The sequence below is a fragment of the Melopsittacus undulatus genome, chromosome 1 (assembly GCF_012275295.1).
Source record: "Melopsittacus undulatus isolate bMelUnd1 chromosome 1, bMelUnd1.mat.Z, whole genome shotgun sequence".
In the NCBI taxonomy this organism is placed as follows: domain Eukaryota; kingdom Metazoa; phylum Chordata; class Aves; order Psittaciformes; family Psittaculidae; genus Melopsittacus; species Melopsittacus undulatus.
The window spans coordinates 122,061,220-122,083,968 of NC_047527.1; the positions used below are offsets into that span (position 1 = coordinate 122,061,220).

The 22,749-nt window shown below is 40.3% G+C and overlaps 1 protein-coding gene across 1 annotated transcript in view; it reads right to left on the minus strand.

Moving 5' to 3' along the window:
• Window positions 1-239: 239 nt before the first annotated feature.
• CALCR (calcitonin receptor) overlaps window positions 240-22,749 on the minus strand; it is a 164,528-nt gene continuing 142,018 nt past the window's right edge. The window contains 6 exon segments of the mRNA XM_034060559.1: window positions 240-461; window positions 6,298-6,339; window positions 13,648-13,866; window positions 16,048-16,114; window positions 16,213-16,273; window positions 20,648-20,801. Of these exon segments, the coding sequence (XP_033916450.1) occupies window positions 240-461; window positions 6,298-6,339; window positions 13,648-13,866; window positions 16,048-16,114; window positions 16,213-16,273; window positions 20,648-20,801 (765 nt within the window).

A 22,749-nucleotide genomic window follows, 5' to 3' on the forward strand; every position in this document is an offset into this window, starting at 1 on the left:
TAGTAAGTCCATGCTCACTCCCTGCTGAAGTGCACAGGAAGAAATGCTGTTCCCAGGTCTGCATCAGACTCCCTCTGCGCCATTGCTGTCAGAGGCTGATGTGGTTTGACAACCATGTGTTTTCACCTGGTCTTGCCCTTCCAACACACAGTGGCTTGGATTTGCACACTCCCACCCTTGTCCCCACTTTGTTCACAAGTAGAATGTGAAATGATGTATTTGCAATGGCTGGTGCTGAACTAGGCAGATGTCTCCCCAGATTTTAATGCAACAAGTTCAGAGTCCTCTATGTATCTTCCATTTAACTGTTCATTGTTGGAATCATGATGGTACAAGTAGACAGGGACCTCTGTGATTGATGTGGCAGTGTAGGAGGTAGATCGCGTGGAACAGTGTTCTCGGCGCCTTTGGCCCCACTGAGTTTTGTACTGTGTCCACTGCCTCTTCAAAGCTCCTTGTACCTGTTAAAGAAACACATAGGCATAATCTGAATCCCTATAATGAGACATTCTAAAATATGTTGAAGGAAAAAAAGAAAGAAAGGAAAGGAAAGGAAAGGAAAGGAAAGGAAAGGAAAGGAAAGGAAAGGAAAGGAAAGGAAAAGAAAAAGGAGAGGAGAGAAGAGGAGAGGAGAGGAGAGGAGAGGAGAGGAGAGGAGAGGAGAGGAGAGGAGAGGAGAGGAAAGGAGAGGAAAGGAGAGGAGAGGAAAGGAGAGGAAAGGAGAGGAAAAGAAACGAAATGAAAGAATTTAGGTCTAATTTCATCAGGTTCAATCTATCCCTCTCCTCTCCTCTGCTCCCAGTTCCAGTTCCATTGGCAGTTGCTCAGGTCTCAGCCTTAACTCCCTCACTGCTTACCCTACGTATAGTAGCAATCACAGTTTCTGCAGTTGCTGCTTATGAAGAGGCTATAGGTGATCTGTTCCCACAAGAGGTAAATGTGGAACAGATTGCTACAGGGAAATACAGTAGAATGCTATGGTAGAAGAGGGAAAAGGAAGGAAGGATGTGGATTAAAACCTATCTGATGCTGCAGTTGGATCCTTGCTCCTGGAATGGCAAATGCATTGTGATCCCGGAAGAAACTTAACCTTGAGCACAAGTGGTCATGAATGGCAAGTACACTTCAAGAGCTTTCCAGGAGCACCTTTTTAGAAAGAGTTGGAGGATTAGTACAGCTAAACAGAGGTTTTGTTCAGGTAATTTAAGAGTAGATTATGTGCTGGCAAAAAAAAGTAGCATTGGTCCTAGCCCTCTGCATCACACAGAATCTCAAGCTTTGGGCATTAACATTCTAGGAATAAAAATATTTTATTCAACATTTACATTAAGAGTGATGGTATATATATGGCACTAGAAGATTACTTGATCTATTGAATCCTTCCAGGGAATAAGAATCCCTGCTCTGACTGCATATTCAGGTATGCTGGCACTCACACTGTAACTAACGCTGGACACAGTGAGGATAAAGCAGAAATCTTGAGTGTGCAGAGCTGCTCTGCAAACCTGTAGCCATCTCTTCACCACCACCACTGGGGTCTTTAGCACCTCTAGCCACAAACCTCTGGCCTCTTCTGTCCCTAAGTATTGAATGTGTTTTCATTTCACAGCAGATCATCCATTCAGATTTATCTCAGGATCTTTAGTGAAGATGGCAAGAACATGCTTTTATAGCCTCCCTGTTCCTCTCCTATCCCTCTTCTCCTGCCCCTTGCATAGACCTCAAAGCTTTGATGACTCTTGCATGGGAAGAAAAGCTGCTGTGAAGATGATGAGCTCCTTCTGAGTTCTCAAGCTGCTCTCATTTGAACTGGACCACCAGGGCAACCATATGTGTGGAGATAACATGTTTAACTGAAGAGAAAAGAACAAAGTACTGAGTCTTAACAAGCCTGCCATGAGGAGCTTATAGTTTTCTTCTCAGAAGGGAATGACACTTAAACTGTATGTATGGTCAAGGAGAGAACAGGCACACCCCTTCCAGTTCATCCCACAATTAGAAGTGCCATCATGAAGGTTTAAAAGGCTCCACAGAACAGTGGGAGCACAAGGTCAAAGCAGCTGTGTTTTTATTCTCTGTTGAACTGCTGGCCCATGCACGAATCTGGCCACAAATGGATAATGGATAGTACAAGCTGCTGCACTTGAGCAAAACAACGTGTTAATCTAGATTTCTGCCACAATTCCAAGGATCTCAGATGATCATAATTCAGTGCCAACTAAAACTGGTCATGCATAGATTTTAAATGTGTAAGCAGCATTACTGAAAATCACATGCATGGCTATAATACATTAACGACCAAAGAGGATCCTGGGGACTGGGAGGGGCAGAGTGATGCCTGCCATGCTTTCTGCTCTGATAGCAGATGAAAGAAAGCAAAGTCAAAAGAAATGAAAAGCCTGAGTTTATTTGCTCTGTCTTTCAGGATTTTAAAGATTTTTCTATTCCCTATTAGCCATTCATGCCTCTTTGGCACACAAGATATATGGCTGGGGTTTTTTTCCAAACAGACTTTCCATTTTGCTGGCCAGCCTTGAAGTCTAGAAACAATTTCAGGCCTGGAAATATGGTCTGGTGAACAGACTATTGCAGAGACCTCGTATCATCTGTACAACACTGTTGTTGTTGGACAGAACCTACAGTGCTGCTGGACACTGAGATTTATATATGTAAATGCACAAGAAAATAAGTAATTTTAAGTCACATGCAAACCCATTGTTTATGTATTCTTCCACTTGAATGCAGGTATCAGCACAGCTTTTTATTACTATTTTTACATTTCTTTCTATGGATGGGCTCATGGCACTAAAGTGAGGTAGGTGAGGTAGTAGGCAATGAATATAACACAAAACACTGTCAGGTGGTACTGAGTTTAGCGTTGTTTGTCCTGGCTAAACTTCATGTATTTCAGCCTTAAAGTTAAATATTCCAGTAGGAAAAAGTAAATCCCAGAGTATCCAGGCTCCTGTGGTACTAAAATTAATCTCCTTGCCCCACAAGGAATTTTCTCATGAGCACCAATTTTGAGCTCTATGGCAGCAGATGTACACAGCAGCTTGGAAACAATCTCCTGCTATGACTGAAGACCAGACTGTGGCTGTGGTCTATGTCTTACTGCACACAGCAAGACTGGGGGAAGTTAACCTCAGTTTAGTTTTCTTGGGCAACCAAACTCAGACCAGCACTCCCTTTGTGGAAGGACCTAATACCATCATTAGTCTGTTGCTGTTCTTCTATAGGTTTTGTGCCTTATATATCTACACACTGTGTAATTGCAGGAATAAATGCTACTCTAGCACAGCTAGTGTAGTTCATAAACTTGCTTGATGTTTACTGGTAATGTGCTGATGCAAGTAGCACCAAATTGTCTTGAGTCCATACTAGAGAGGTGTCATCTTTGACTCTCTGTCTACCTATAAGAAAATAACAAGTGGGTTTCTTAGCATCCCTACCACTGACCATGTTAGTCAGTCTGCAAATCTGAAGCAGATACAATAATTCTGAAAATGGATGTAATGGTGAAAAGTACCCAAGCACCACTAAAAGTCACTCTCAACATGCCTGGAAACCTGAATCTCCATGGCTGTTTGTTCTTACTGCCCAACACTGATGAATGTTTTCTGATAGCTGCTCAATCATTAATCCTAAAAGGAGTCATTAATCCTAGATGCAGTCTGGAGCTACTTGGAGGTAGGTAAGCCATCCATGTGATTACTTATGGAAGCAATAGAGTACAAAACTGGAAGCAACATTTCAATATCACATTAATTTTTATTTCATTTTGGCATCATCCTTTCCAGATGTGTCCCCTCAGTGATGGCTCGCTGACAATTTATCTATCCAAAGTGGATGTTCAGATAAGAGCCTTTCACAAGGAAGAGGCCTTTTTGCTGTGGGCTGCCAGATGTGTCAAAAAGGCTTTCAGAAGCAACTAGGGGTTTGGTGACTATTGCTGGGTTTTTTTAGGATTTGGATCTAGACCATGCATCTTCAGTCTACATAAGGAACGACTGGCTGCAATAGCTGCTTCCTGAAAGCAGTTCAGTCAATGCAGAAGTCCACAAATTGCAGTGTGTCTCTGAGGTTGGACATCTGAATATCATGTATGAATGTGGTGTATTTTCTTAATAAAAATACATTTATTCTGAATTCTAAATTAAATGTAATACTTAGTGAACAAAAAAAGAACTGTGTATTTGTTTTAGACTAATATTCCTTCCTGGAATGTGGCTTTTAGTTTTCTGCCTTGCATTCTATAGATTAGTTCATATGACAGGTAAATTCATCCATACCCTGCAATCTAATTTTTAATTAAAATACATGTATGGTCTACAATGATGCTGACAAACAGATGTTCCAGATATATTCATTATTGCATAACTTGAAAATTGTATTCCTGGAGTTGTAAATGTGGATATGTTTTTCTGACACTGGCATTGCCAAAAATACTTTGGAATTAGAGCTATCAGATGAAACGTCTCTAAGAAAGAAACAGCCTTTAAGATACATCATGTTTTCAGTGCATTTTCTTGCAGACTTTCCTCATTTTTAACATTGCCACAGCCTGTAATCTCGGCACAAATCCATATGTTCTAATTAGAGTTGGAGAATTATGGAGTCATTGACCTTTTTACACTACATCTACCAAATACTAAGTAAATTTGTTTTTCAAAATCTAATCTGAAAAAAAAGTAAGGTGATGCTGGGGAAAACTAAGAAGGAAGAAGACAATGTTGAAGACCATGATTTTTGAGTAACACATCATTTGGAGGCAAGTGAGAACACACTAGAGCACTGCCTGCACATATCTATGCAGTCATTACTATGAGGAAAGGGTGTTTCAGAAACTACCTGGCTGGTGCCTTTTTTCTCAGTGCCAGGTCCTCCCTACAAGGGAGAACTGGTAATCTTTCTGTGTTTCCAGGGCATGGAGATTGGACTGTGCCAGAAAGGGATGAGAGTAGAGAAGAAGGAGAAAAGTGTTAGTAGCCTGCAGATTCTGGGAACAGAAATGTGATAGGAAAAGAGTTGTACATCTCCCCAGCTTTGTTTAACTGGGTCCATGAAACCATGAACTTCTGCAGAACGATCTTTACAGCTATCATTTGATGTTAGGCTCTGGTGTCATTAGCTGCTCATGCTTTGTCATTCTTTTGTATGTCTCCTGAGAAGCCATGCTACAGAATTATAGAGGGAGGCCTCTAATCTTTTCTACTGTTGCATTTCTCTGTATGTTTATGAAGGTAGCTAGCCAGAGGGAAAGGTACAGTGTTGCTGACAAGTGGTGGCAGAATTTAATACTCTCTGCCATACTGAAAGTTAGCAAAGCAGCCAGTAGCACCCTATCAATAACATAATTTGCTTCAAGTCACATCCTTACTTAGAATCTGGGGATAAACAGGAGTACAAATATCTCTTTAAATTGACATACTGAGTGTTACATCACAAAGTTTGCTCCATATCTAATTCAGCTGCTCTGATTCAAAATTTACTTTTTAAAGGACTTCCTAGCTTGGCTAAGATAGGCGGTGTTTTATTTTGCTACAGCTGAGTGCTCCTGATATATTGAAAAACATTTTTCTGGTAACCATCTTTGGGTAATGGCTCACTGCAGGAATTTAAATGGTTCTTGACATATTTTAATCTGCCTTTTTTTTAGTTAAAAAAAAACAACAACCCAAAAAAAAAGGTAGTGAAGTGGACCTAAATCCAGCTGCAGGTATATACAATATTGATCCATCTGTGAGAGAATGGGAGACATCTTCACCTCAAGTGTTTTTATTTCTCAATTACTATGTGAAAAACACTGACCTTAAAAAGGCTAATCCTCAAAGGAGTGAGAGTAATCATACTCCTTCAGGCTCCTCTATTCTGACAGCGCTACAGGGGATAGCATCTGCCATGGCTCTGATGCTAAAGGCAGCACAGGGCTCTCTAGGACATGCCCTGAAGATCCCCACTACTTCTTATGGGGCATCCTGGTCCTTCCCACTATTCTGGGGCAGAAACGGAAGCAGAGCATTCTTTTTTGCTTAGATGTCTGCCTCTAAATAGCAGGTGATAGGGGAAGAATATCATGCCTGTCCCTCTTTTGGGTAATGGTAGCACTCCTGATTCATCTGCTCAGAGAGGCTCAAGTCTCACTCTGCAGAGATCTTTCAAAAATGCATGCTGCTGCTTGCTTATAGAGAGTAAAAAGTGACATGTGGTTTCAAAGTTTACAGTGTGGTATGATTAATGAACCCTACTGTGACTATTTTTCAAGTTCTGTTCATTTGCTATATTTCACATGCTTACCTCACCATTGAAGAAGCAGAATATAGTTGCCACAAGTAAGCCCTAAGAGAAAGTAAAAGAAAAGAGTTTAGAGATCAGAATATACAAAATTTTTTTTGGTGTTTGGAAATTTGGACTTGATGGATACAAGATAAAAGCATTAGTCCACTTCCTCTGCCTCTCAGATCCTTCACTTAACCTCCCCCTCTTTCACGGTTATCTTATTACATTGATTTTTGTCTTTCAACATATCTTAACATTTTCTTCTATATTACTAGCTGTCCTGGTTTCAGCTGTAACAGTGATTTCTTTTCTCCTTCCTAGTAGCCGGTACAGTGCTGCATTTGACTTTAGTCTGAAAACAATGATGATAACACACAGATATTTCAGTTGTTGTCAAATAGCACCTACCCCGATCAAGGACTCTTCAGTCTCTCATGATCTGCCAGTGAGGAGAGGCACAAGAAGCTGGGAGGGAGCAGAGACAGACACCTGACCCAAACTTGCCAAAAGGGTATTCCATACCACAGCACATCATGCCCAGTATATAAACTGGGATGAGTCACCCTGAAAGGATCAGTCACTGCTTGGGCTGGGCTAGGTATGGGTCAGTGGGTGGTGAGCAATTGTTTTGTGCATCACTTGTGTTTATTGTTTTTTTCCCTTTTCCCTTTGAGTTTTCTATTTTCTTCCCTTGTTATTTCCATTATTATTATTAGTAGTAGTAGTAGTAGAAGAAGAAGTTTTATATTATACTTCAGTTACTGGACTGTTCCTATCTCAACCCGTGGGATTTACAGTCTTTTGATTCTCCTCCCCATCCCAGAGTGGCTGTGTGGTGCTGAGTTACCAGCTGGGCTTAAACCATCACACTAGCATTTATAGATTATCTATTTTGGTTATGAAGTTACATTTGTACAAGTGGCCTAGAAAAGGAAAATTAAACTGTATGTAATGTAGGTCTATATTTTGCTTAGAGTGGAGTACTGCACTGCACTGACTTTGCTGAAAAGATGGCAGAGGACTTGTGTCCTATATGCTGCCAGAGTGCAGTTACCCAGTTAAAAGTTCTTGGCCAAAGATAATCCTTCTGCACCAGGAAGGCTTTAAATTGAACTGTATGTCAGGATAAATGAATTTGTATGTGTGGCATCATGATGGATGGAGAGGATGTGTGAAAAGAAGTATAAGTGGTTAGAAAAAGGAAAAAATGAAACAAAACACAACAGTTGAGTTAGAAGGTGGTGGTTGAGGGTGGCACAGAAAATAGAGAAGAGAAATTGTAGATCACAGCTGAGCCCTGAATGGCTTAAAATTAATTTAATTATTGCCATGGTTGTTCAGATAACATTTTACTACTGCTACGAGATTAAACAGGGTGAAGTTAGAAACACAAGGTGGGAGTGTGTAATTAGTAAGAGAAAATTCTTGCACACAGAGCCTGCCACTCAGAAACATGTAGTTATGCTGGTCCGCATACTGACCACACTTGCTCTTTACATAGCACCACTGGGAGCCAAATTTCTCAATTTTAAATTACTTAGAGCAGTTATTATAAACTAAGTGTACAGCAGTTTGTGAAATGGAGAGGAAAACTGCAGTACAATAGCTTGTGTTCCCAAGGGCTGCTCTGAAGGGCTTTACAGCTGTATCTTTTTTATAAACCCTCTTTTAACTCATTGCCAGTTAAATTGTAGCTAATGCTTTGTAAAATGTCTTGGACTCTCAAATGCGTATTTTGGACCACAAAAGAAGGGTAAGAAATAACTGTTTTAACAAACTACATATTAGAGATACACAGGCTGGTTTGAAGAGGTGCTAACCACTGCAATTTTGGCAATTATTTTACTCCAAAATTTTTTTTCTACCAGAGAATTTGTAACTTGACACGACTTCAAATATCAACACAGAAAAGCATGTGTGAGGAGGAGGAAGGGTAGACTTAGTGAGAAAAGAGAAAGTTTCTTTTCATGCTTTGGTAAAACAGTGAGTATTCTCAAAACCCTCAAATCCCAGTATACAACAGGCAATGCACAACAGATTGTCCATAAGCTCTGATTTGAGAAACACCACAAAGAAGTCAACCAAAACCTTACACCTCTAAAGCAGGATTTTGTCAGACCACAGACTCCTAAATGGAAAAATTATGCAAGGAGAGCAAATGCGTCACTTCCCAGTAGCCTATATTGATTTTTCTCTTGTCCTGCACACACTACAGTAATTTGCAGAGTCTTGCAAAACATCTGTTGTTTTGAGCTGCATGGTACATGGCTGCAGCAGGGGTCTTCACTAGTTTGCCAAAGTGTGTTTTTATTAACAGCAGTCAGCTAGCAAATGAAGTGAATCTTGATCTCCTCTGGGAGCAGGGACACTCAGTGGACAGTCTACATGAGGCAGACATGAAAGACAGCAGGAGGAGAGGAAGAAGCGGAGAAATTTTTTTAAGTCTGTTCTTCAGCAAGAGTGCTGAGGGGGAATTTTGGAACTGCAGTTCACCTAAAGGCAGAAATTGAACCTGAACTATTGAAGTGAAAGCATTTTCCATTTCAGTTCCTGTATAATATTTGAATTCCTCTTCTGCACCCTGCAATTGCTCTACTTGTCTTCTCTTGTAGAGTCTTGTTCCCTTAACTGGCATTTTTTCGAGCCAGCTTCAGACAGAAAAGCTAAAGAGGAAGCCGTGGCGATGCCTTGTATCCCTTTTAATTGCTCTTCTGCTCTGGAGTGAGTTGAGAACACATCTAGCTCCTTGTTATTTTGAGACCATGTAGATGGTACATCTTGGGCTGAAGAAATTATTTTCTCCAGTTTGTCTTATATATGTCTCATTGCTCTTGCACCAGCAACAGCCTTCTGGCCTCTTCCATCTCTATTTCTATTATTTATATTTCCTTTTTATCATAAAGTTTTGCCCATGGCTCAGTACTACTGGTATCTTCAGCTGTAAAGCTATAGAGGTATCAGTAACAGACACCAGCTTTGTATTTTCAGTGCCAGGAAGGCTTAGGATGATGGTAATTCTATAATGGATCTATTAAAACATGTGAAAGACTGGATGTAGGTTATTTCATGTAAGGCCTACAGGTTACTTCTTGTATCTCTTTGACATATATCTTCCATATTATCTCTAACCGCTGTTGTTTTTTTTTGCTCAGTGCGCAATTCCTATTGAGGATGAGATCTCCAGGTCAATTATCTCTGCCACTGTGTGGAGTTGTTAAACTAACCTGTGACACATTGCTGCCAGCAGGATAATTTTGGCTGTGGTACTAAAGGCAGAAATGAAGAATACATTTTTTGTAATATTAAGGCCTTCAATGACTTCTTCTGAAACATATTTATTTCTGGAACTATGTGAAGACCAGATGAATGCGGCTTTCATCCAAATCATGCCTTAGGGATTGTCCAGAGTCAGTGTCTCTCAGACCTTCATGTACCTTACTGGCGCCATAGTGAGTTTTTTTCCCTGTGTCAAGGTGCCTATGCCCAAGGACATTCTTTGCTTAACAGGTATTTAATTTCTATCTTACTCTCCTAGAAGACATGCACCTCGAAGAGAAGTTCTGATAATTTACTCAGGTTAAAAAGAAAAGAAAACAACTTAAGCAAGTGAACACTTATGCAGACACTGCAAAATTATGCAGGTTTTTGATACCTCACTTGTTTTTCTTCTAGCTTATGTCTCCATAAACCAAGAATTTATATATAGACATGCTTATTCCTGATATTCCAAAGTCCATGGCATTAGTTTCTGCCCTAATTACACACCGTGCTGCTGTTTAGGCTTTAGTTGGATGGTATTTCCATTAGTAATGGTAGAAGATGATGGTACATGTAATTATACAGGTGGCTATGCTATAAAAAATCAGTTTGTGATTCTCTGTGTGGGCTTTGGTCCATGTCCATTCTCTTCTCACCTCTGGATCTGAATGGACAGCAAAAAAAAAAAAAAGGTAAAAAGTGTGGCCAAGGTTTTTCCTAGAAGTACTTCCCATTCCCATCTCTCTCATTTCAGCAAAGATAAAGAGCCTTAAGAAAAACAGACCTGTGCTCCTCATCCTCTTAATTCACAGGACATTCATATGGTGTCTGAGGCAAATGACTCTGTTATAAAGTGTTCATTTATGTTAAAAGAAATAAGCAAAGCAAAGAACATGTCTGCAGTTTCTGCTGCTACTAAGGTGGGGAGATTGTCACAAGAGTGCTGAAGATGGCAGCCTAGCTGCTGCAAAATGATGGAGACATCCCATGAACCAGATCTCACATTTTGCTGCTTCTCCTACTCTCTGCTGGAGGTTTCATTACTGTAATTTTGTCCATGATTTTTTCATACAAAAAATTGACACTTTATAATATCCATCTTTCAAAAAAAGTTTTTCCCAATTTTTATTGGCTCAAGATATTAGAAAGTTCTGAAATTAGTAATAATGCAAAGAAAAAAAATAGAACAGTAAGTAAAAAAAACCCAAAAACCAACAAACCAAACACGTTTTCAAAAGCAGCCCTGTGATTTCAGCTTTGCACAGAAAGTGTTTCTGTTTGGTTTGACATCACAGAGGATGCATTTAATTTTATGACTGGAGTGTTGGAATGGAAGGTTATAGGCTCTTTAGGAAAGACAGGACAGGCAGATGGGAGGGGGTACAGCTATTTAATGTCAATTATATGCTAGAGAGTATGGAACTCTGTCTGGGGACAGATGATGAGCCAATAGAGAGCATATGGGTCAGGGTCAAAGGAGTGCCAGGAAACCTCCATGGATGGATAAGCAGCTGCTGAGAAAACTCAGAAAGAAAAAGGAAGCCTATAGGAGGTGGATGTGAGGACAGGTGGCCTGGGAGGAATATAGGGACATTGTCCAGGAAGCTAAGGACCAGGTCAGGAAAGCTAAGGCCCAGTTAGAATTGAGTCTGGCCAGGGCTGTCAAAAATAACAGGAAGGGCTTCTATAGGTATGTAGCAAACAAAAGACAGACTAAGAGTAATGGGCCCTCTCCGAAAGGAAATGGAACAGGGGATGTAGACATACAGTCATATTCAAAAAAATCCTGCCTGCTTAAAATAGTGTGCACTGATTGATACTATTGCAGGACAATTGATACTAGATTGATACTAGAGCAGGACAATCCCAACCCAGACTGGTTCCTGTTATTCAGAAGTGACTTCAGCAGAGGAAACCTAGCACATAATATCTCAACATGTTGTTTTTCAACTGGGAACACTGTATCATTACACAGTTTCTTGTGGGAACAAAGTCTCATTCATCATTTTCTATCCTTATTTTTACAATACACGGCAGTGCTTGCTTGTACTATTTCTGTATACATGGACAATGTAACTGATATATCAAACCATCATGTTCACTTAAAGCAGTGATGTGCTGTTGAAAAACTGTCTCACTGTTTTATAAAATATTAATTGTTTAGCTAGTACAAAAAGCAGAGAATGTATTATATTTTCCACCAAAAAACATAATTGCACCCACGAAGCCATGCCACAGGATGCAAAAACTGACAGACTGCAGTTAGCTGATGGAGAGGCAGGCTGTGCTGTGGTTTATGAGAGAAATAGCTAGTGGGGAAATAAAGCCATTACACAAGCTAATACAATATCTGCTAATTACATAATCAGTCTTAGAAGAAAATTAGCACCAGAGGAGTTATTATGTAGCTGGCTATCTTAAATATGCATACAAGAAATGTTTGGGAAAGGATTAACGAAGTCTGGTTTAAAATACCATTTAAAACCTGCTCTGAGTAGAAAAGGGAGAGTCATATTTGGCTGCCGTTAGCAGGACAACTCAATAGCCCTTCTGAAAGGTCAACCTGTACATGCTGTAGGGAAGCACGCTGAGATTATATTGCAGAGGTGTCAAGAGCTCTTTGAGGTCTGCATTGCTTGCTGTTCTGGTCTGGGAACAGCCCTGGGTGGTCTGTTTCCCTTGGCATGCCTAGTGGCCTCTTTGGGCACAGTGGCAATGGGGCATGGGCAGCCCCCACCATGTGCCCATAATGGTGCCCCCAGCACGACCCCTGCTGCTGAAATGAAACAAAATGTATCAGCAAGGGGCAATTGGGGTTAACAAGGCATGGAAAGACAACCACTCCTGCTGACTGAGACAAGGGCTGAAGGAATCAATTGGAGATGAAATTGTCTCCTTTGATCCCTCACCTGATCCCATCCATCAGTACAACAATTACACAATACTTTGGCTTTGTTTATGGTTCTATTTTAATTTTGCTTGGTGACTTCCTATTGCACAATGGTCATAATTAGGACTGTTAATTAAGATAATTAACATTCTTATTGTAATTATCTGACAACCTCACATGATTTGAAAGATGTTTTAAGAGTAAAATGATTACTGTAACACTTGGTCTTATCTTAACTCACTAAACTCTGAGCAAGCTGTCAACAGAAAAGTTATTTGGAGATATTCCTTTATAGCTCTTGAGACCAAAGAAGTGATGATGCAGGTAACAACAGAAGAAACAGATTTATTTTTTTTTACGCAGAACTGAAGTACAAGATGGCATGTACTGTAAAAATAGACCTATAACTTTAGTTATTCTATGCACACACACAGTTCTGAATGGATAAGGGCAACAAGCCCATCTAAGATAACAGGATGGCCAGATTTTGGCAGCCTTATCACTTCACTTAAAGAAAAAGCAGCACTATTTTTTTTAAGCTGCTTTCTTACTACAACATTAAAATAATTTCTGCATTTAGTTTCAGTATGAAAAGAAACAATAAATGGGTCACTGAACTCATCCATGTTGACCACTATTCACAAAAGCATTAGAAATCTGCTTTTCCTAGTCAGTATAGACTGGATATATTACAGTTAGTAAATCAGATAATAACAATGAATGATGCTATATTTTCAACAGACTTATGAAATCAAAATGCCAGGCTTATATTTTAATTTAAACTGCCTAATAATGTAATTTTAACTCCTAAATGAAGCTTCGTTGTATGTCTTTTCTTCTGTGTTGGCATTCCCTCTGTACAACAGTCTGTATACACAGCTAATTTTAGTATTAATCTCACAGCACCAGTTTCAGTCACTTTGAGCACTTGAACAGAAACCACATTGGAACACAAAAGCCCTCTGATCTGAGTTTTCTCTCATCAGTTTACAGATTGTGTCATCAGATAATTTTGCTACTTTTTCATTGTTTCCCCTGTCATTGTGCTTTATGCAGTGCTGCTAGTCCTGCAAAGGCAGATAATGCAATAATGTGAAAGTGGTTGGAAAACAACCTCAAAACCACAGTCATGCTCAGTTTCAGTGCAAAACAACTGACAACAGCATTTTTGGCTAAAGCAAGCACCTAACCTAAGTTGAAGTTACTACTGTATAACATACCTGGTAATGCATTAATATATGCATGATATAATCATATATTTCTCCAGCGAGTCGGTTTTCAGGTCTCCAGGGAATAATAACAAACTGAATTCCTAGCAAGGGCACCAGGATTAAAGTGGCTCTGACAGCTTTCATGTACATGTTGGACTCAGCACGGTGGGTATCTCTTAGCTTTGTCACCAAAACTCGGACAATGTTAAGCAAAAAGAAAAAATTGACCTGCAAAAGCAAAGCCATTATAAGTGAAAGCATTAACATTAAACAGGCATTCAAAATAAAAATGCAGAGCACATAAAAGGCAGTAAAATGTAACTTTCTAGTTTTATCGAAGCTCAAAATGAGCAGCACCTTGGGAGTCTGGCCTTGGGAAGTACCTTGAATGTTTTCAGAAAGGAGGTGTTAAGCTCCTCTGTAGGTTCCGCGTTAACATCAGGAAGAACTTCTTTACTGTAAGAGTGACAGAGCACTGGAACAGGTTGCCCAGGGAGGTTGTGGAGTCTTGTACGTTGGAGATATTCAAGGCCCGCCTGGACAAGTTCCTGTGTGATGTACTCTAGGTTACCCTGCTCTTGCAGGGGGGTTGGACTAGATGATCTTTCGAGGTCCCTTCCAACCCTTGGGATTCTGTGATTCTGTATGCTTCCCTTAAGAAACCTAAAGGGATGTTTCAGGCAGGCAGGGGTTGGTTCTAGGAAGCATTGACTGTTTTGACACTGATGTGGGCAAATTTAGGATTTCCAGAGAACAATTTATCTCATTTTTATGTCTAAAGTTTAAATGAATGAATAAATTGTCTCCTAGGAGTAACCATGTCTCTCTTCTGAGTCTGAAAGTCACTCAGGTATCTTGCCTCAATAAGACTGAAGATGTCTGTAGTCAGGTGAGACAAATCCCAGCATGACTTTGGGGGTATGGGACCTATAGGGACACATGGTTTCTCTGAAGAATGTCAATGCCCAAATTCCATAGATATATGAGAAATTTCAGTTGAATCTTTCAGAATAATAAAACATAAATAATGAAGCTTTGGTAAAGCATTTCATCACTTAACTACTGAAAGAACTTCAACTGTTCTACATTTGTGCTCTACTGGAAAAAAAAGGACTTATAAATGACTTCTGGGGTCCCATTCAGCATTAAATCTAAACCTTATTCTCTATCCTACTTTGACTTCACCTACTCTGCTTAACCTTCACTTTCAGAATTTATGGAGATAACTGTAAAGTAGAAAAGAGACTTTAAAAAGGTAAAAACCCTCAGCTCTTCTGAGTCAGTCTGTCACTGGTTTTTTTTTGTAGCAAATCATTGACAACATTCTGTAGACATTGACATCTTCACAAGAAAAGTAATACTGGAAATGGCATAAGCACAGGCCAGAAATTATAATGTCTTATTTTTAGAACAGTTAAAGAGTGCTCTTTTTCCATAAAACCAGTCCCTTCTTTTTTCTTTGTGGCTAAGTTTTACAGACTTGGAGCACGGTGGTAAAAACAAAGGTTGAACAGCCTCTCCTAGAAGTTAGTAGGCATTATAACAGCAAAAGTAATCAAGATTGAACCAGTAAGCCCACAATAGATATAATTTGATGGGAACAGCAGACTATCTATGTGGCAGGGAGGAATGGGTTTCTTCACGCCGCTGATGTGCAAGACTGCTTCTCAAGAAAGGGTAGAAACATATTCAGGTTTTTCAGCTATTAGATGGTGTTCCCAGTATTCACTACCCTACTGTTTGATCTCCAAGGTAATTACTGCAGGTACATCCATGCAGATGTTTGCAAGCTAGAGACAGCTCAAAAGCTGAAAGCATATCTTGTGTGACACACTGAGGATGGCTTGGGTCAAATAAAACCCTTTCTGCATGTTTCAGGAAGGTCACGGTTACTGTGTAAAACAGCACCACTGGCACAAGGTGCTATATGCACACACATTGCTGAGCTGCACTTTGCATCTTGTCCTTCCACTGAGATAGTCCAGCTCAGTCCCTTCTCTGGACTAGTGTATCTTCATACCCTTAGGCCACACCAGTTCAATGGCCAGTAAAACTTGTGCTGAGCAACCAGCCTGCACTCAGTTCACTCCAGCTAAGGCATACCTAAATGTCTCACTGATGTCATATAAAGGCAGTACATTTGTCACAAGTTACGCTTAAGTGACCTCTCTGATTTTCAAAAGCAGTTATTGATCCTGTTTGCCTTAAAATCTGATTTTTTACTGGGAGGTCTCCTTACAGCAGTTGGCTTTGAAAGGTATCATGCATCTGTAATACCAAGTACAGAAAATCTCTAGGTACTTTCAGGTTTTGACCAAAATACTTGAAGTGCAGGATCTTATCTTCTGTACAGGTTAGCAGCATTCCTAAAATAATTATTAAACTGTTGATAGAAAATAATATTCTTACCAATAAAGCTGCCATTACAGGTCCATGAACAATATAGAGCAAGTGTGTGTCAACACTCATCCAGCAGCTGGAGGGGAAATATACCATTAAAATTTATTTTTAACTCAAATCAAATTCATTACACAAATAATGCTAAGTTCTTTCAAAAGCAGACATACTACTCACTTGTCATTGAAGTATCTGGCTCTTGCAATAGCGTGAATAGATGCTGGCACTAAAGGGAACCCTGAAATGATTAAAGTTTAAGATCATTCTTGGTATATTTTCAGTGTGAATTTCATGTGCCACACACACTGAGGGTCTTGGCCACAGAACACATGCATGTGAAATCACAGCTTTCAGGAAAGAACTGCAGTCCTATCATTCTGAGTGCCCTAGTATTAGTTCAACAGTAAGATGCAAAAGGGAAGGAAGTTCAAGGCAGGCCAAAAGGAGAAGCAAAGCCCACAGGCTGTGCTCTCCTGGGGTGTCACAAAGCTGCTGCCAGGCTCCCCCGCACTGCTGCAGCTAGTGCAGCAGAGAGGGGTGTGAGCAGCCAGTGTGGGAAGGATGCAGAGATCATTCAGTTCTCATCGGAGCATTCCCTTGGGAAACCAGAGACACTTGTTAGAAGCATGTAAATTACTGTTGAGCAAGAGAGAGGCACATTATCTCACATGCCAGATTATGGAGCAATAAACAACAGAGTGAGGAGCAGCTCTTTTGGAGCCTAAGGCAAGACAAAATGTTTGGAGCCAGGTTTTATGGGGATGGGGATTTGTGATATATTCTGCAGTTTCTTAGCCTCTGTGCCGTCAAGCCCACCCCATGAAGCTTTATCTCAACAGGGAGAAGAGCTGTGGATACCGTAAATCCAGATCCCCTCAATTATCTGTGAAGCCTCAGGGGAGGCCACTGATCTGACAGGCAGTTGACAGAAGCAAATTTGCACTGGGCCAGAGGCTTGGGAAAGTGCTGTGTTAACAAACCGAAAGCCTCAAATTCTTATTTCCAGCCTGACATTAACAGTGACAATCTGGTCCACTGCTGTCCATCTTCCTTCAGCTTGCTTGTATGTTGTGTCCCTCTCCAACAGGGTATAAACCTGGAACTGGGGAGACTGCATGATTCTGCATGAAGTTTGTGCAACCCTGCACATACAAACAGCTGACCAGTGGAGAGATAATCTACTGCCTTGTCTGTTCTGGAAGAGAGCTTTGTGGACATCTTTGGTGATACTGCTGCCTTTCCCTATGAACCATGAACATTTTCCCTGAGCTTTGGGCATTCTACAATTATAAATATAAATGTGTGAAAAAGTCCTGCTGATACCTTTATTAGTCACAGAGTGAAGAATATGGCTCCTTGTTTCTTCAGCTGTTAAGTGACTTCATAAACACTTTTATAAGAGACAGAGAACCCTTAGCCAAAATCTGGGGAAGTCTCATATCAGAGCACAGGCCAGTTAATGCAGGAGTGAGAATACAGTCAAAGAAGTATATAAATAGGAAACTGTGATGTCTCTAGATATCTTTGAGCAGCAGCTACTTTACTGCAGCGTACCTCGTGAGGACAATGCAGCTGTGGGAGAACAAACCGGACTGCCTTCTCCTTTATATATTGTTAGAAAATGATTGCTTGGCCTCTGGCTGAAGAATGCCTTAAAAAAGGGGTGATGATGCACGGCAGAACTAAAAGCTCAGAACAGAAAGAAAGGAGCTTCCAGGCTCAGGGTAAGCTTATGGGATTGACAGTTTGAGAAAATCCTTTTCATTTGTAAATGGAGCAAGTCTGGGCCAGTTTTGTTGACAGACAGATTGAAGTGCAATTTTTAAGGGGCCTTTCTGTAATAGCAAAAATTCTTCATCTGAAAGCTCTGGCCTGGAGTATCATGAGTAGTATGCCCCACATGGCAGGGGGGTTGGAACTAGATGATCTTAAGGTCCTTTCCAACCCTAACTATTCTATGGTTCTATGATGCCAAAAGATCTTTTCTCTTCTGTTAAATGCATTAGCCTAGAATATTTGGCTTGACAAACTCACAAACAAATCTTAAGATGCAACAGAAAGTTTTCATTAGTCAGTTATATGGTAAGAAGCTCATGACTGTCTACAGCTGATATTTTCAGCTGCAGGCTGGATGGGTGTTTGTAGGGCTAGATGTGCTCTACCCTTGTAAAGGGCAAAAAGGCAGAGAGTTAATGAGAAGTGCAGCACCAAGGTCTGTAGGGTCTTGGTGGCACAATGTGTACCGCTCCAGGGGTCCCACCAACACATGGTGAGCAGAAAGTAATGTAGAAAAGGTCTTATCCCAGTCATCCCAGGAAAGGTATGACATATCTATCCCTTTAGGTCAATGCCAGGTCCTTTATGACACAAACTAGCAATTATGCTTACTTGTATCTCCAGATAATTTGGAAAGTGTTCTGTTTCAGCACTGTCCAAGTAAATAACTCCCTTTTCACTTTGTGTGGATGAGGCTGCCTGAAGCAGCAAGAGTGGACTGTAGCTGGATGCCCACATTTGATATTGCTTTCTTGCTCTGCAAAAGGGTGATTTCCTGACCCAGCGAAATAATAACAAATGAGAAATGACATCCTCAGCAGCACTTCCCAGCAAAGGGGTCACCTGAAGGCATCCACACTGATATACATCTGCCCATGTCAGATTCTATTCAATCATCTCAAACCTTTTGTCAAAATCTTTTACACTTGCTCAGACTTCTATTTTTCTTATAAAGCTATTTTACAAATGTCATTAGCTATTTTTCCAAATAAAATAATCTAGATGTTCTTGCATAGGGATTAGTTATAACAATGAATAATGAGTAACTTCATCTTGTGCTGGACATTTATGTTGATCTTTCGAATTGTAATTCAGAGCACAACCTGCTCTGGTTTCTCTGCACTGTTCTTTGGAGAAATGTATCTCTCTCCATTGATTAACATAGCTGGATGTTGAAAGTCAGACTGTGTTGATGACTGCTTCTGGAATCAGTGGAATGACACTGATTTATTCAAGCTTAATGGGTGGCCAGATAGTCTTAGCTAGATCATTTTACTATTAAAGATTCCTACTTTAGTTATGACATGCTAATGATTACCTTTTTTGGGTAGTACACATCTAGTTTAATGAAAAAGGCTGCTGGCTTCTTAGCCAAAAGTTGTGTCCATTTTTATTAACTTTTTCATTCTCAAGATATCATCACTGTATTACAACTGCCGCCATCCTATTTATTTTTTGGGCAGTGCTGCAAATACTGATGAGTTTCTTACCAGATAACTTCACCGAATTACCCACCATGATGCTAGTGCTCAGCAACATTATACCTAGCTCATGAGCTTTCACAGCAGCCTAGCTGTCCCAGTTGCATTAAATTGCACTGCCTAAATTGAGTGTCACCTGAGAAAAATATGTTTATGACCATTTTCCTCTTGCATAATTGGATATAGAATGACACTATTTTGGGAAGTCTTATGTTGCAAGACATGAAAATGGGAAAAGCTTTATCTGGAAAGAAACATTTAAAATTACTCTTGAAATAGGGCTGCAATTTCAAAAGCAGAGCCCTATCTGACTTTGTATATCTAAATATTCTGAACTATGAAAACCTTATGACAGCACAGTTGCTTGCTCCAAGAGGGCTCAGCTATTTAGATTGACAAAGTCCAAAAACTTTGACTCAATTTAGGGTTCTTCAGGAATGTTATCTTCATTTAAGAGTTGATGATGTTCCATGTACTTCTAATTTCAAAAGCACAACAGGTCCTTCTCAGAAAAGATGGCATTCTTATAAGAAAAAAGAGTGCATAATGGCATTCTGATAAAAAAATAGTTCTTACATGCCTTAAAACAATCCATATAAACTAGAAAATCATGCCGATTTTCTAGGTATCTAATGTAGGTATCCAGAAAGACTAAGTCTTGTACCTTAAGAGGCAAGTAAGTTACCAGGTTCTTATATGAAAATTCAAGCAGGGGAAGAACGACATCTTAGGACCTGATATTGGATGCCTAATTAGTGGTTGAAGTCAGAGTTTTGAAGTTCTTCAGAACACTCAGAACTGGGTCATTTTGCTCTGATTGAACGAATTCCTAATTTTTCTCTGTTTAAGCAGTAGGGCTACTTCTTACTTTCTTGCTGCTAATGAAATAATGGTGAGCAAGTATAACACCTCCAAAGAGGATGGAAAATAAAGAGTAAATTCTATCTGCTTCAGACTGCAATTGCAAGAGATGAATAATAGTGAACTATTCGAAGTGCTGTGGATAGGTACCAGATTAATATTTCTCCATATACAGTGACAAAAATAAGCAACTTCTGTTCAGAAAAGAGATATGTTTTTCATAGAAATCTATTTTTCTCCCAAAGCTTTGTTTAACAAAACTTAAACATTTCTTTCAGCCAATCTCAAGATGATGCAAATAACAGATACCAACTCCTGCTGATTTTTGTAAGTCTCTAGGCCCACCCAAACAAATGAACTCAAAATGTAGGACCCAATAACTCAGTCTTAAGGTATGAACTAGTGGTATACATATGATTCAGGTGTGGAAGTACTAGAAGAATTCAAACATGTAAAATAATTAACCATCTTGCTACGAATTATATCATACATACCCCAGCCGAGGAGGTAATACCAGTGCAAACGCTGCTCCTCAGCAAACACTGCCACCACAATCAGTGTGTGAAGATAAATGCCTTCGCAGAGCATCCAGAAGTAGTTGCAGCCCAGCATGTACTGATGAAAGAATTGCAGGACTTTGCAGCTTACCTGTCAGACAAATGAGATAATGTCACACACCTGCCAGCATTTTGCATTTAAGCAGGCAAAGACAAATATTATTGCTAGGAAGCTAAGTGGAACAAAAATCCCCAGCTCTTGATGGGTTTGTTCAGCACCTATCAGTGACAGGGACTTTAAACTTTTATAAATGAGGAAGGTGGAACAAACAGCCCTCACAAGATAAGATAGAAAAAAAATTATGCTAACAGCACTCTAAAAAGTACCACATAACAGAAAATCCCCTTCAGATGTCAGTAAACTGATGTTTTTTAGAAACCAAAATAAGCAAGTTGTTCTCGATGTGCAAGAAAAGCTGTGAAGAAGATAGTAACTTAGAGTTCCAGTTCGGGTGATATCTTTTATTTTTAATTGAACTTTCCTAAGGTTTGTTCAGCTCTCCCATTTGAGCCAGAGTTACTTACTCTGTAAATTGTACCTGGCTCTGAACATATTCCTTTGTGAAAGGCAAATACTGTTGGCAACAGAGACTTTTTTTGATAGGATATCAGGGATACTGTCTTTGCCTCTTCATGAGAAGACAGCTTTATCTTATCCAAATAGCAAAGCAACACAGCTAAATGGAGCTGGCAAAGTCAGGAAGTGGCTCCCACCTGCAGTTCAGATGAAGTTGCAGACATGCACCTTTCAAAGAGACTGGCTTCAAAATGCTGGGAAGCGGTGGGCAGAAGCGGAGGGAAATGTGTCGTGTCCACTACTAGCGAGTAAGTGGGGGGCAATGCCATTTTCTGAGAGGATCTCATGTCCATCCACCTCCTCAGAGAGAACAATGAGGTCCTCCACATGGGCTTCTATGCCACCAGCACCAAGTAAGGCCAGAAAGAGTGTGAGGGCTTTGCTGTGCCAGCACTGACCCACTGCTCCTGGGGAATCACCATATGCTACATGGGAATCTGAAGTCACAGGAGTGACGGCAAAGTGACAATCATCATTTGTGGCCACAGGAAAATACTCTTTACCCTGAACTTCTGCAGGTATTTTCCAGATGACCAACTGGGCTGTACTGAGATTGCTTTAGGATTTGTGTCTTTAAAATGACATTTTGGCAGGTCAGCAGGTAGAGGACAGGTTGTTCTGCATCTGTTTGGACTGTCCCCTGAACCAGAAAAGCTTGTTAGACATCCAGTGGAACACCTTCTGTTACTGAAAAACATTCCCAAAGCAACTGCCCAAATGTGCATTTATTCTGTTTCAGTATTTGTGGTGCAGCTTGGTGCTCATGAAAATATAGGATTATTGATAGGTTAGGATATTGGATTCTGAGAGGATTAACTTGAAGGGCTGATTTTTATTTCTGGTGATTCATTTTTTCTCCTCACTACACATGGCAGAGCAGACAGTCACATCTTTTTTCCACGGTGTCTGAACAGTTCTTATAAATAAACTATGCCCAAGAAGGGCTGTAGAATGGTTTGAGAAGGTTAAAAAAAAAAAGGAAGAAGTATTCACTCCATCTTCTGTTGGCAGGTGTGTTCATTAAGGTTCTTAAATTATCCTTGGACTGTTTTTACAGGTCTGGGTCAATATGTTTCTTGCCTTGTTCTCTCACCCATACTCAAAGTAGCTTCTCAGCTGGTGGCTGGCCTTTCTCCCTTCCTCCCTTATTAATCACTCATCCCCACAAGGGATGCTTTGACCCAAAGGCACTTCCAAAAGGCTGCACACACATTCAGGTGGTACCATCCCTGACATCAACTGGCTACCCCGGACTCTAAAAGTCAGCAAAAATTCTGAGCCATTACAGCAGTTTTCCAGACAGGTTCGATAAAATCCAATGAGACCCTGGTTTGGGAAGGGCCAGCCCCATGCTCCCACTATGAGGATCTGAAAGGAGGAGCTGCAGGTCAGGGTGTTGTCCTGAAAGCTTAAGGCTTCATTTCCTCAGTGGTTCCTGTGGGAGGGATGTAGGGTGCTTGCA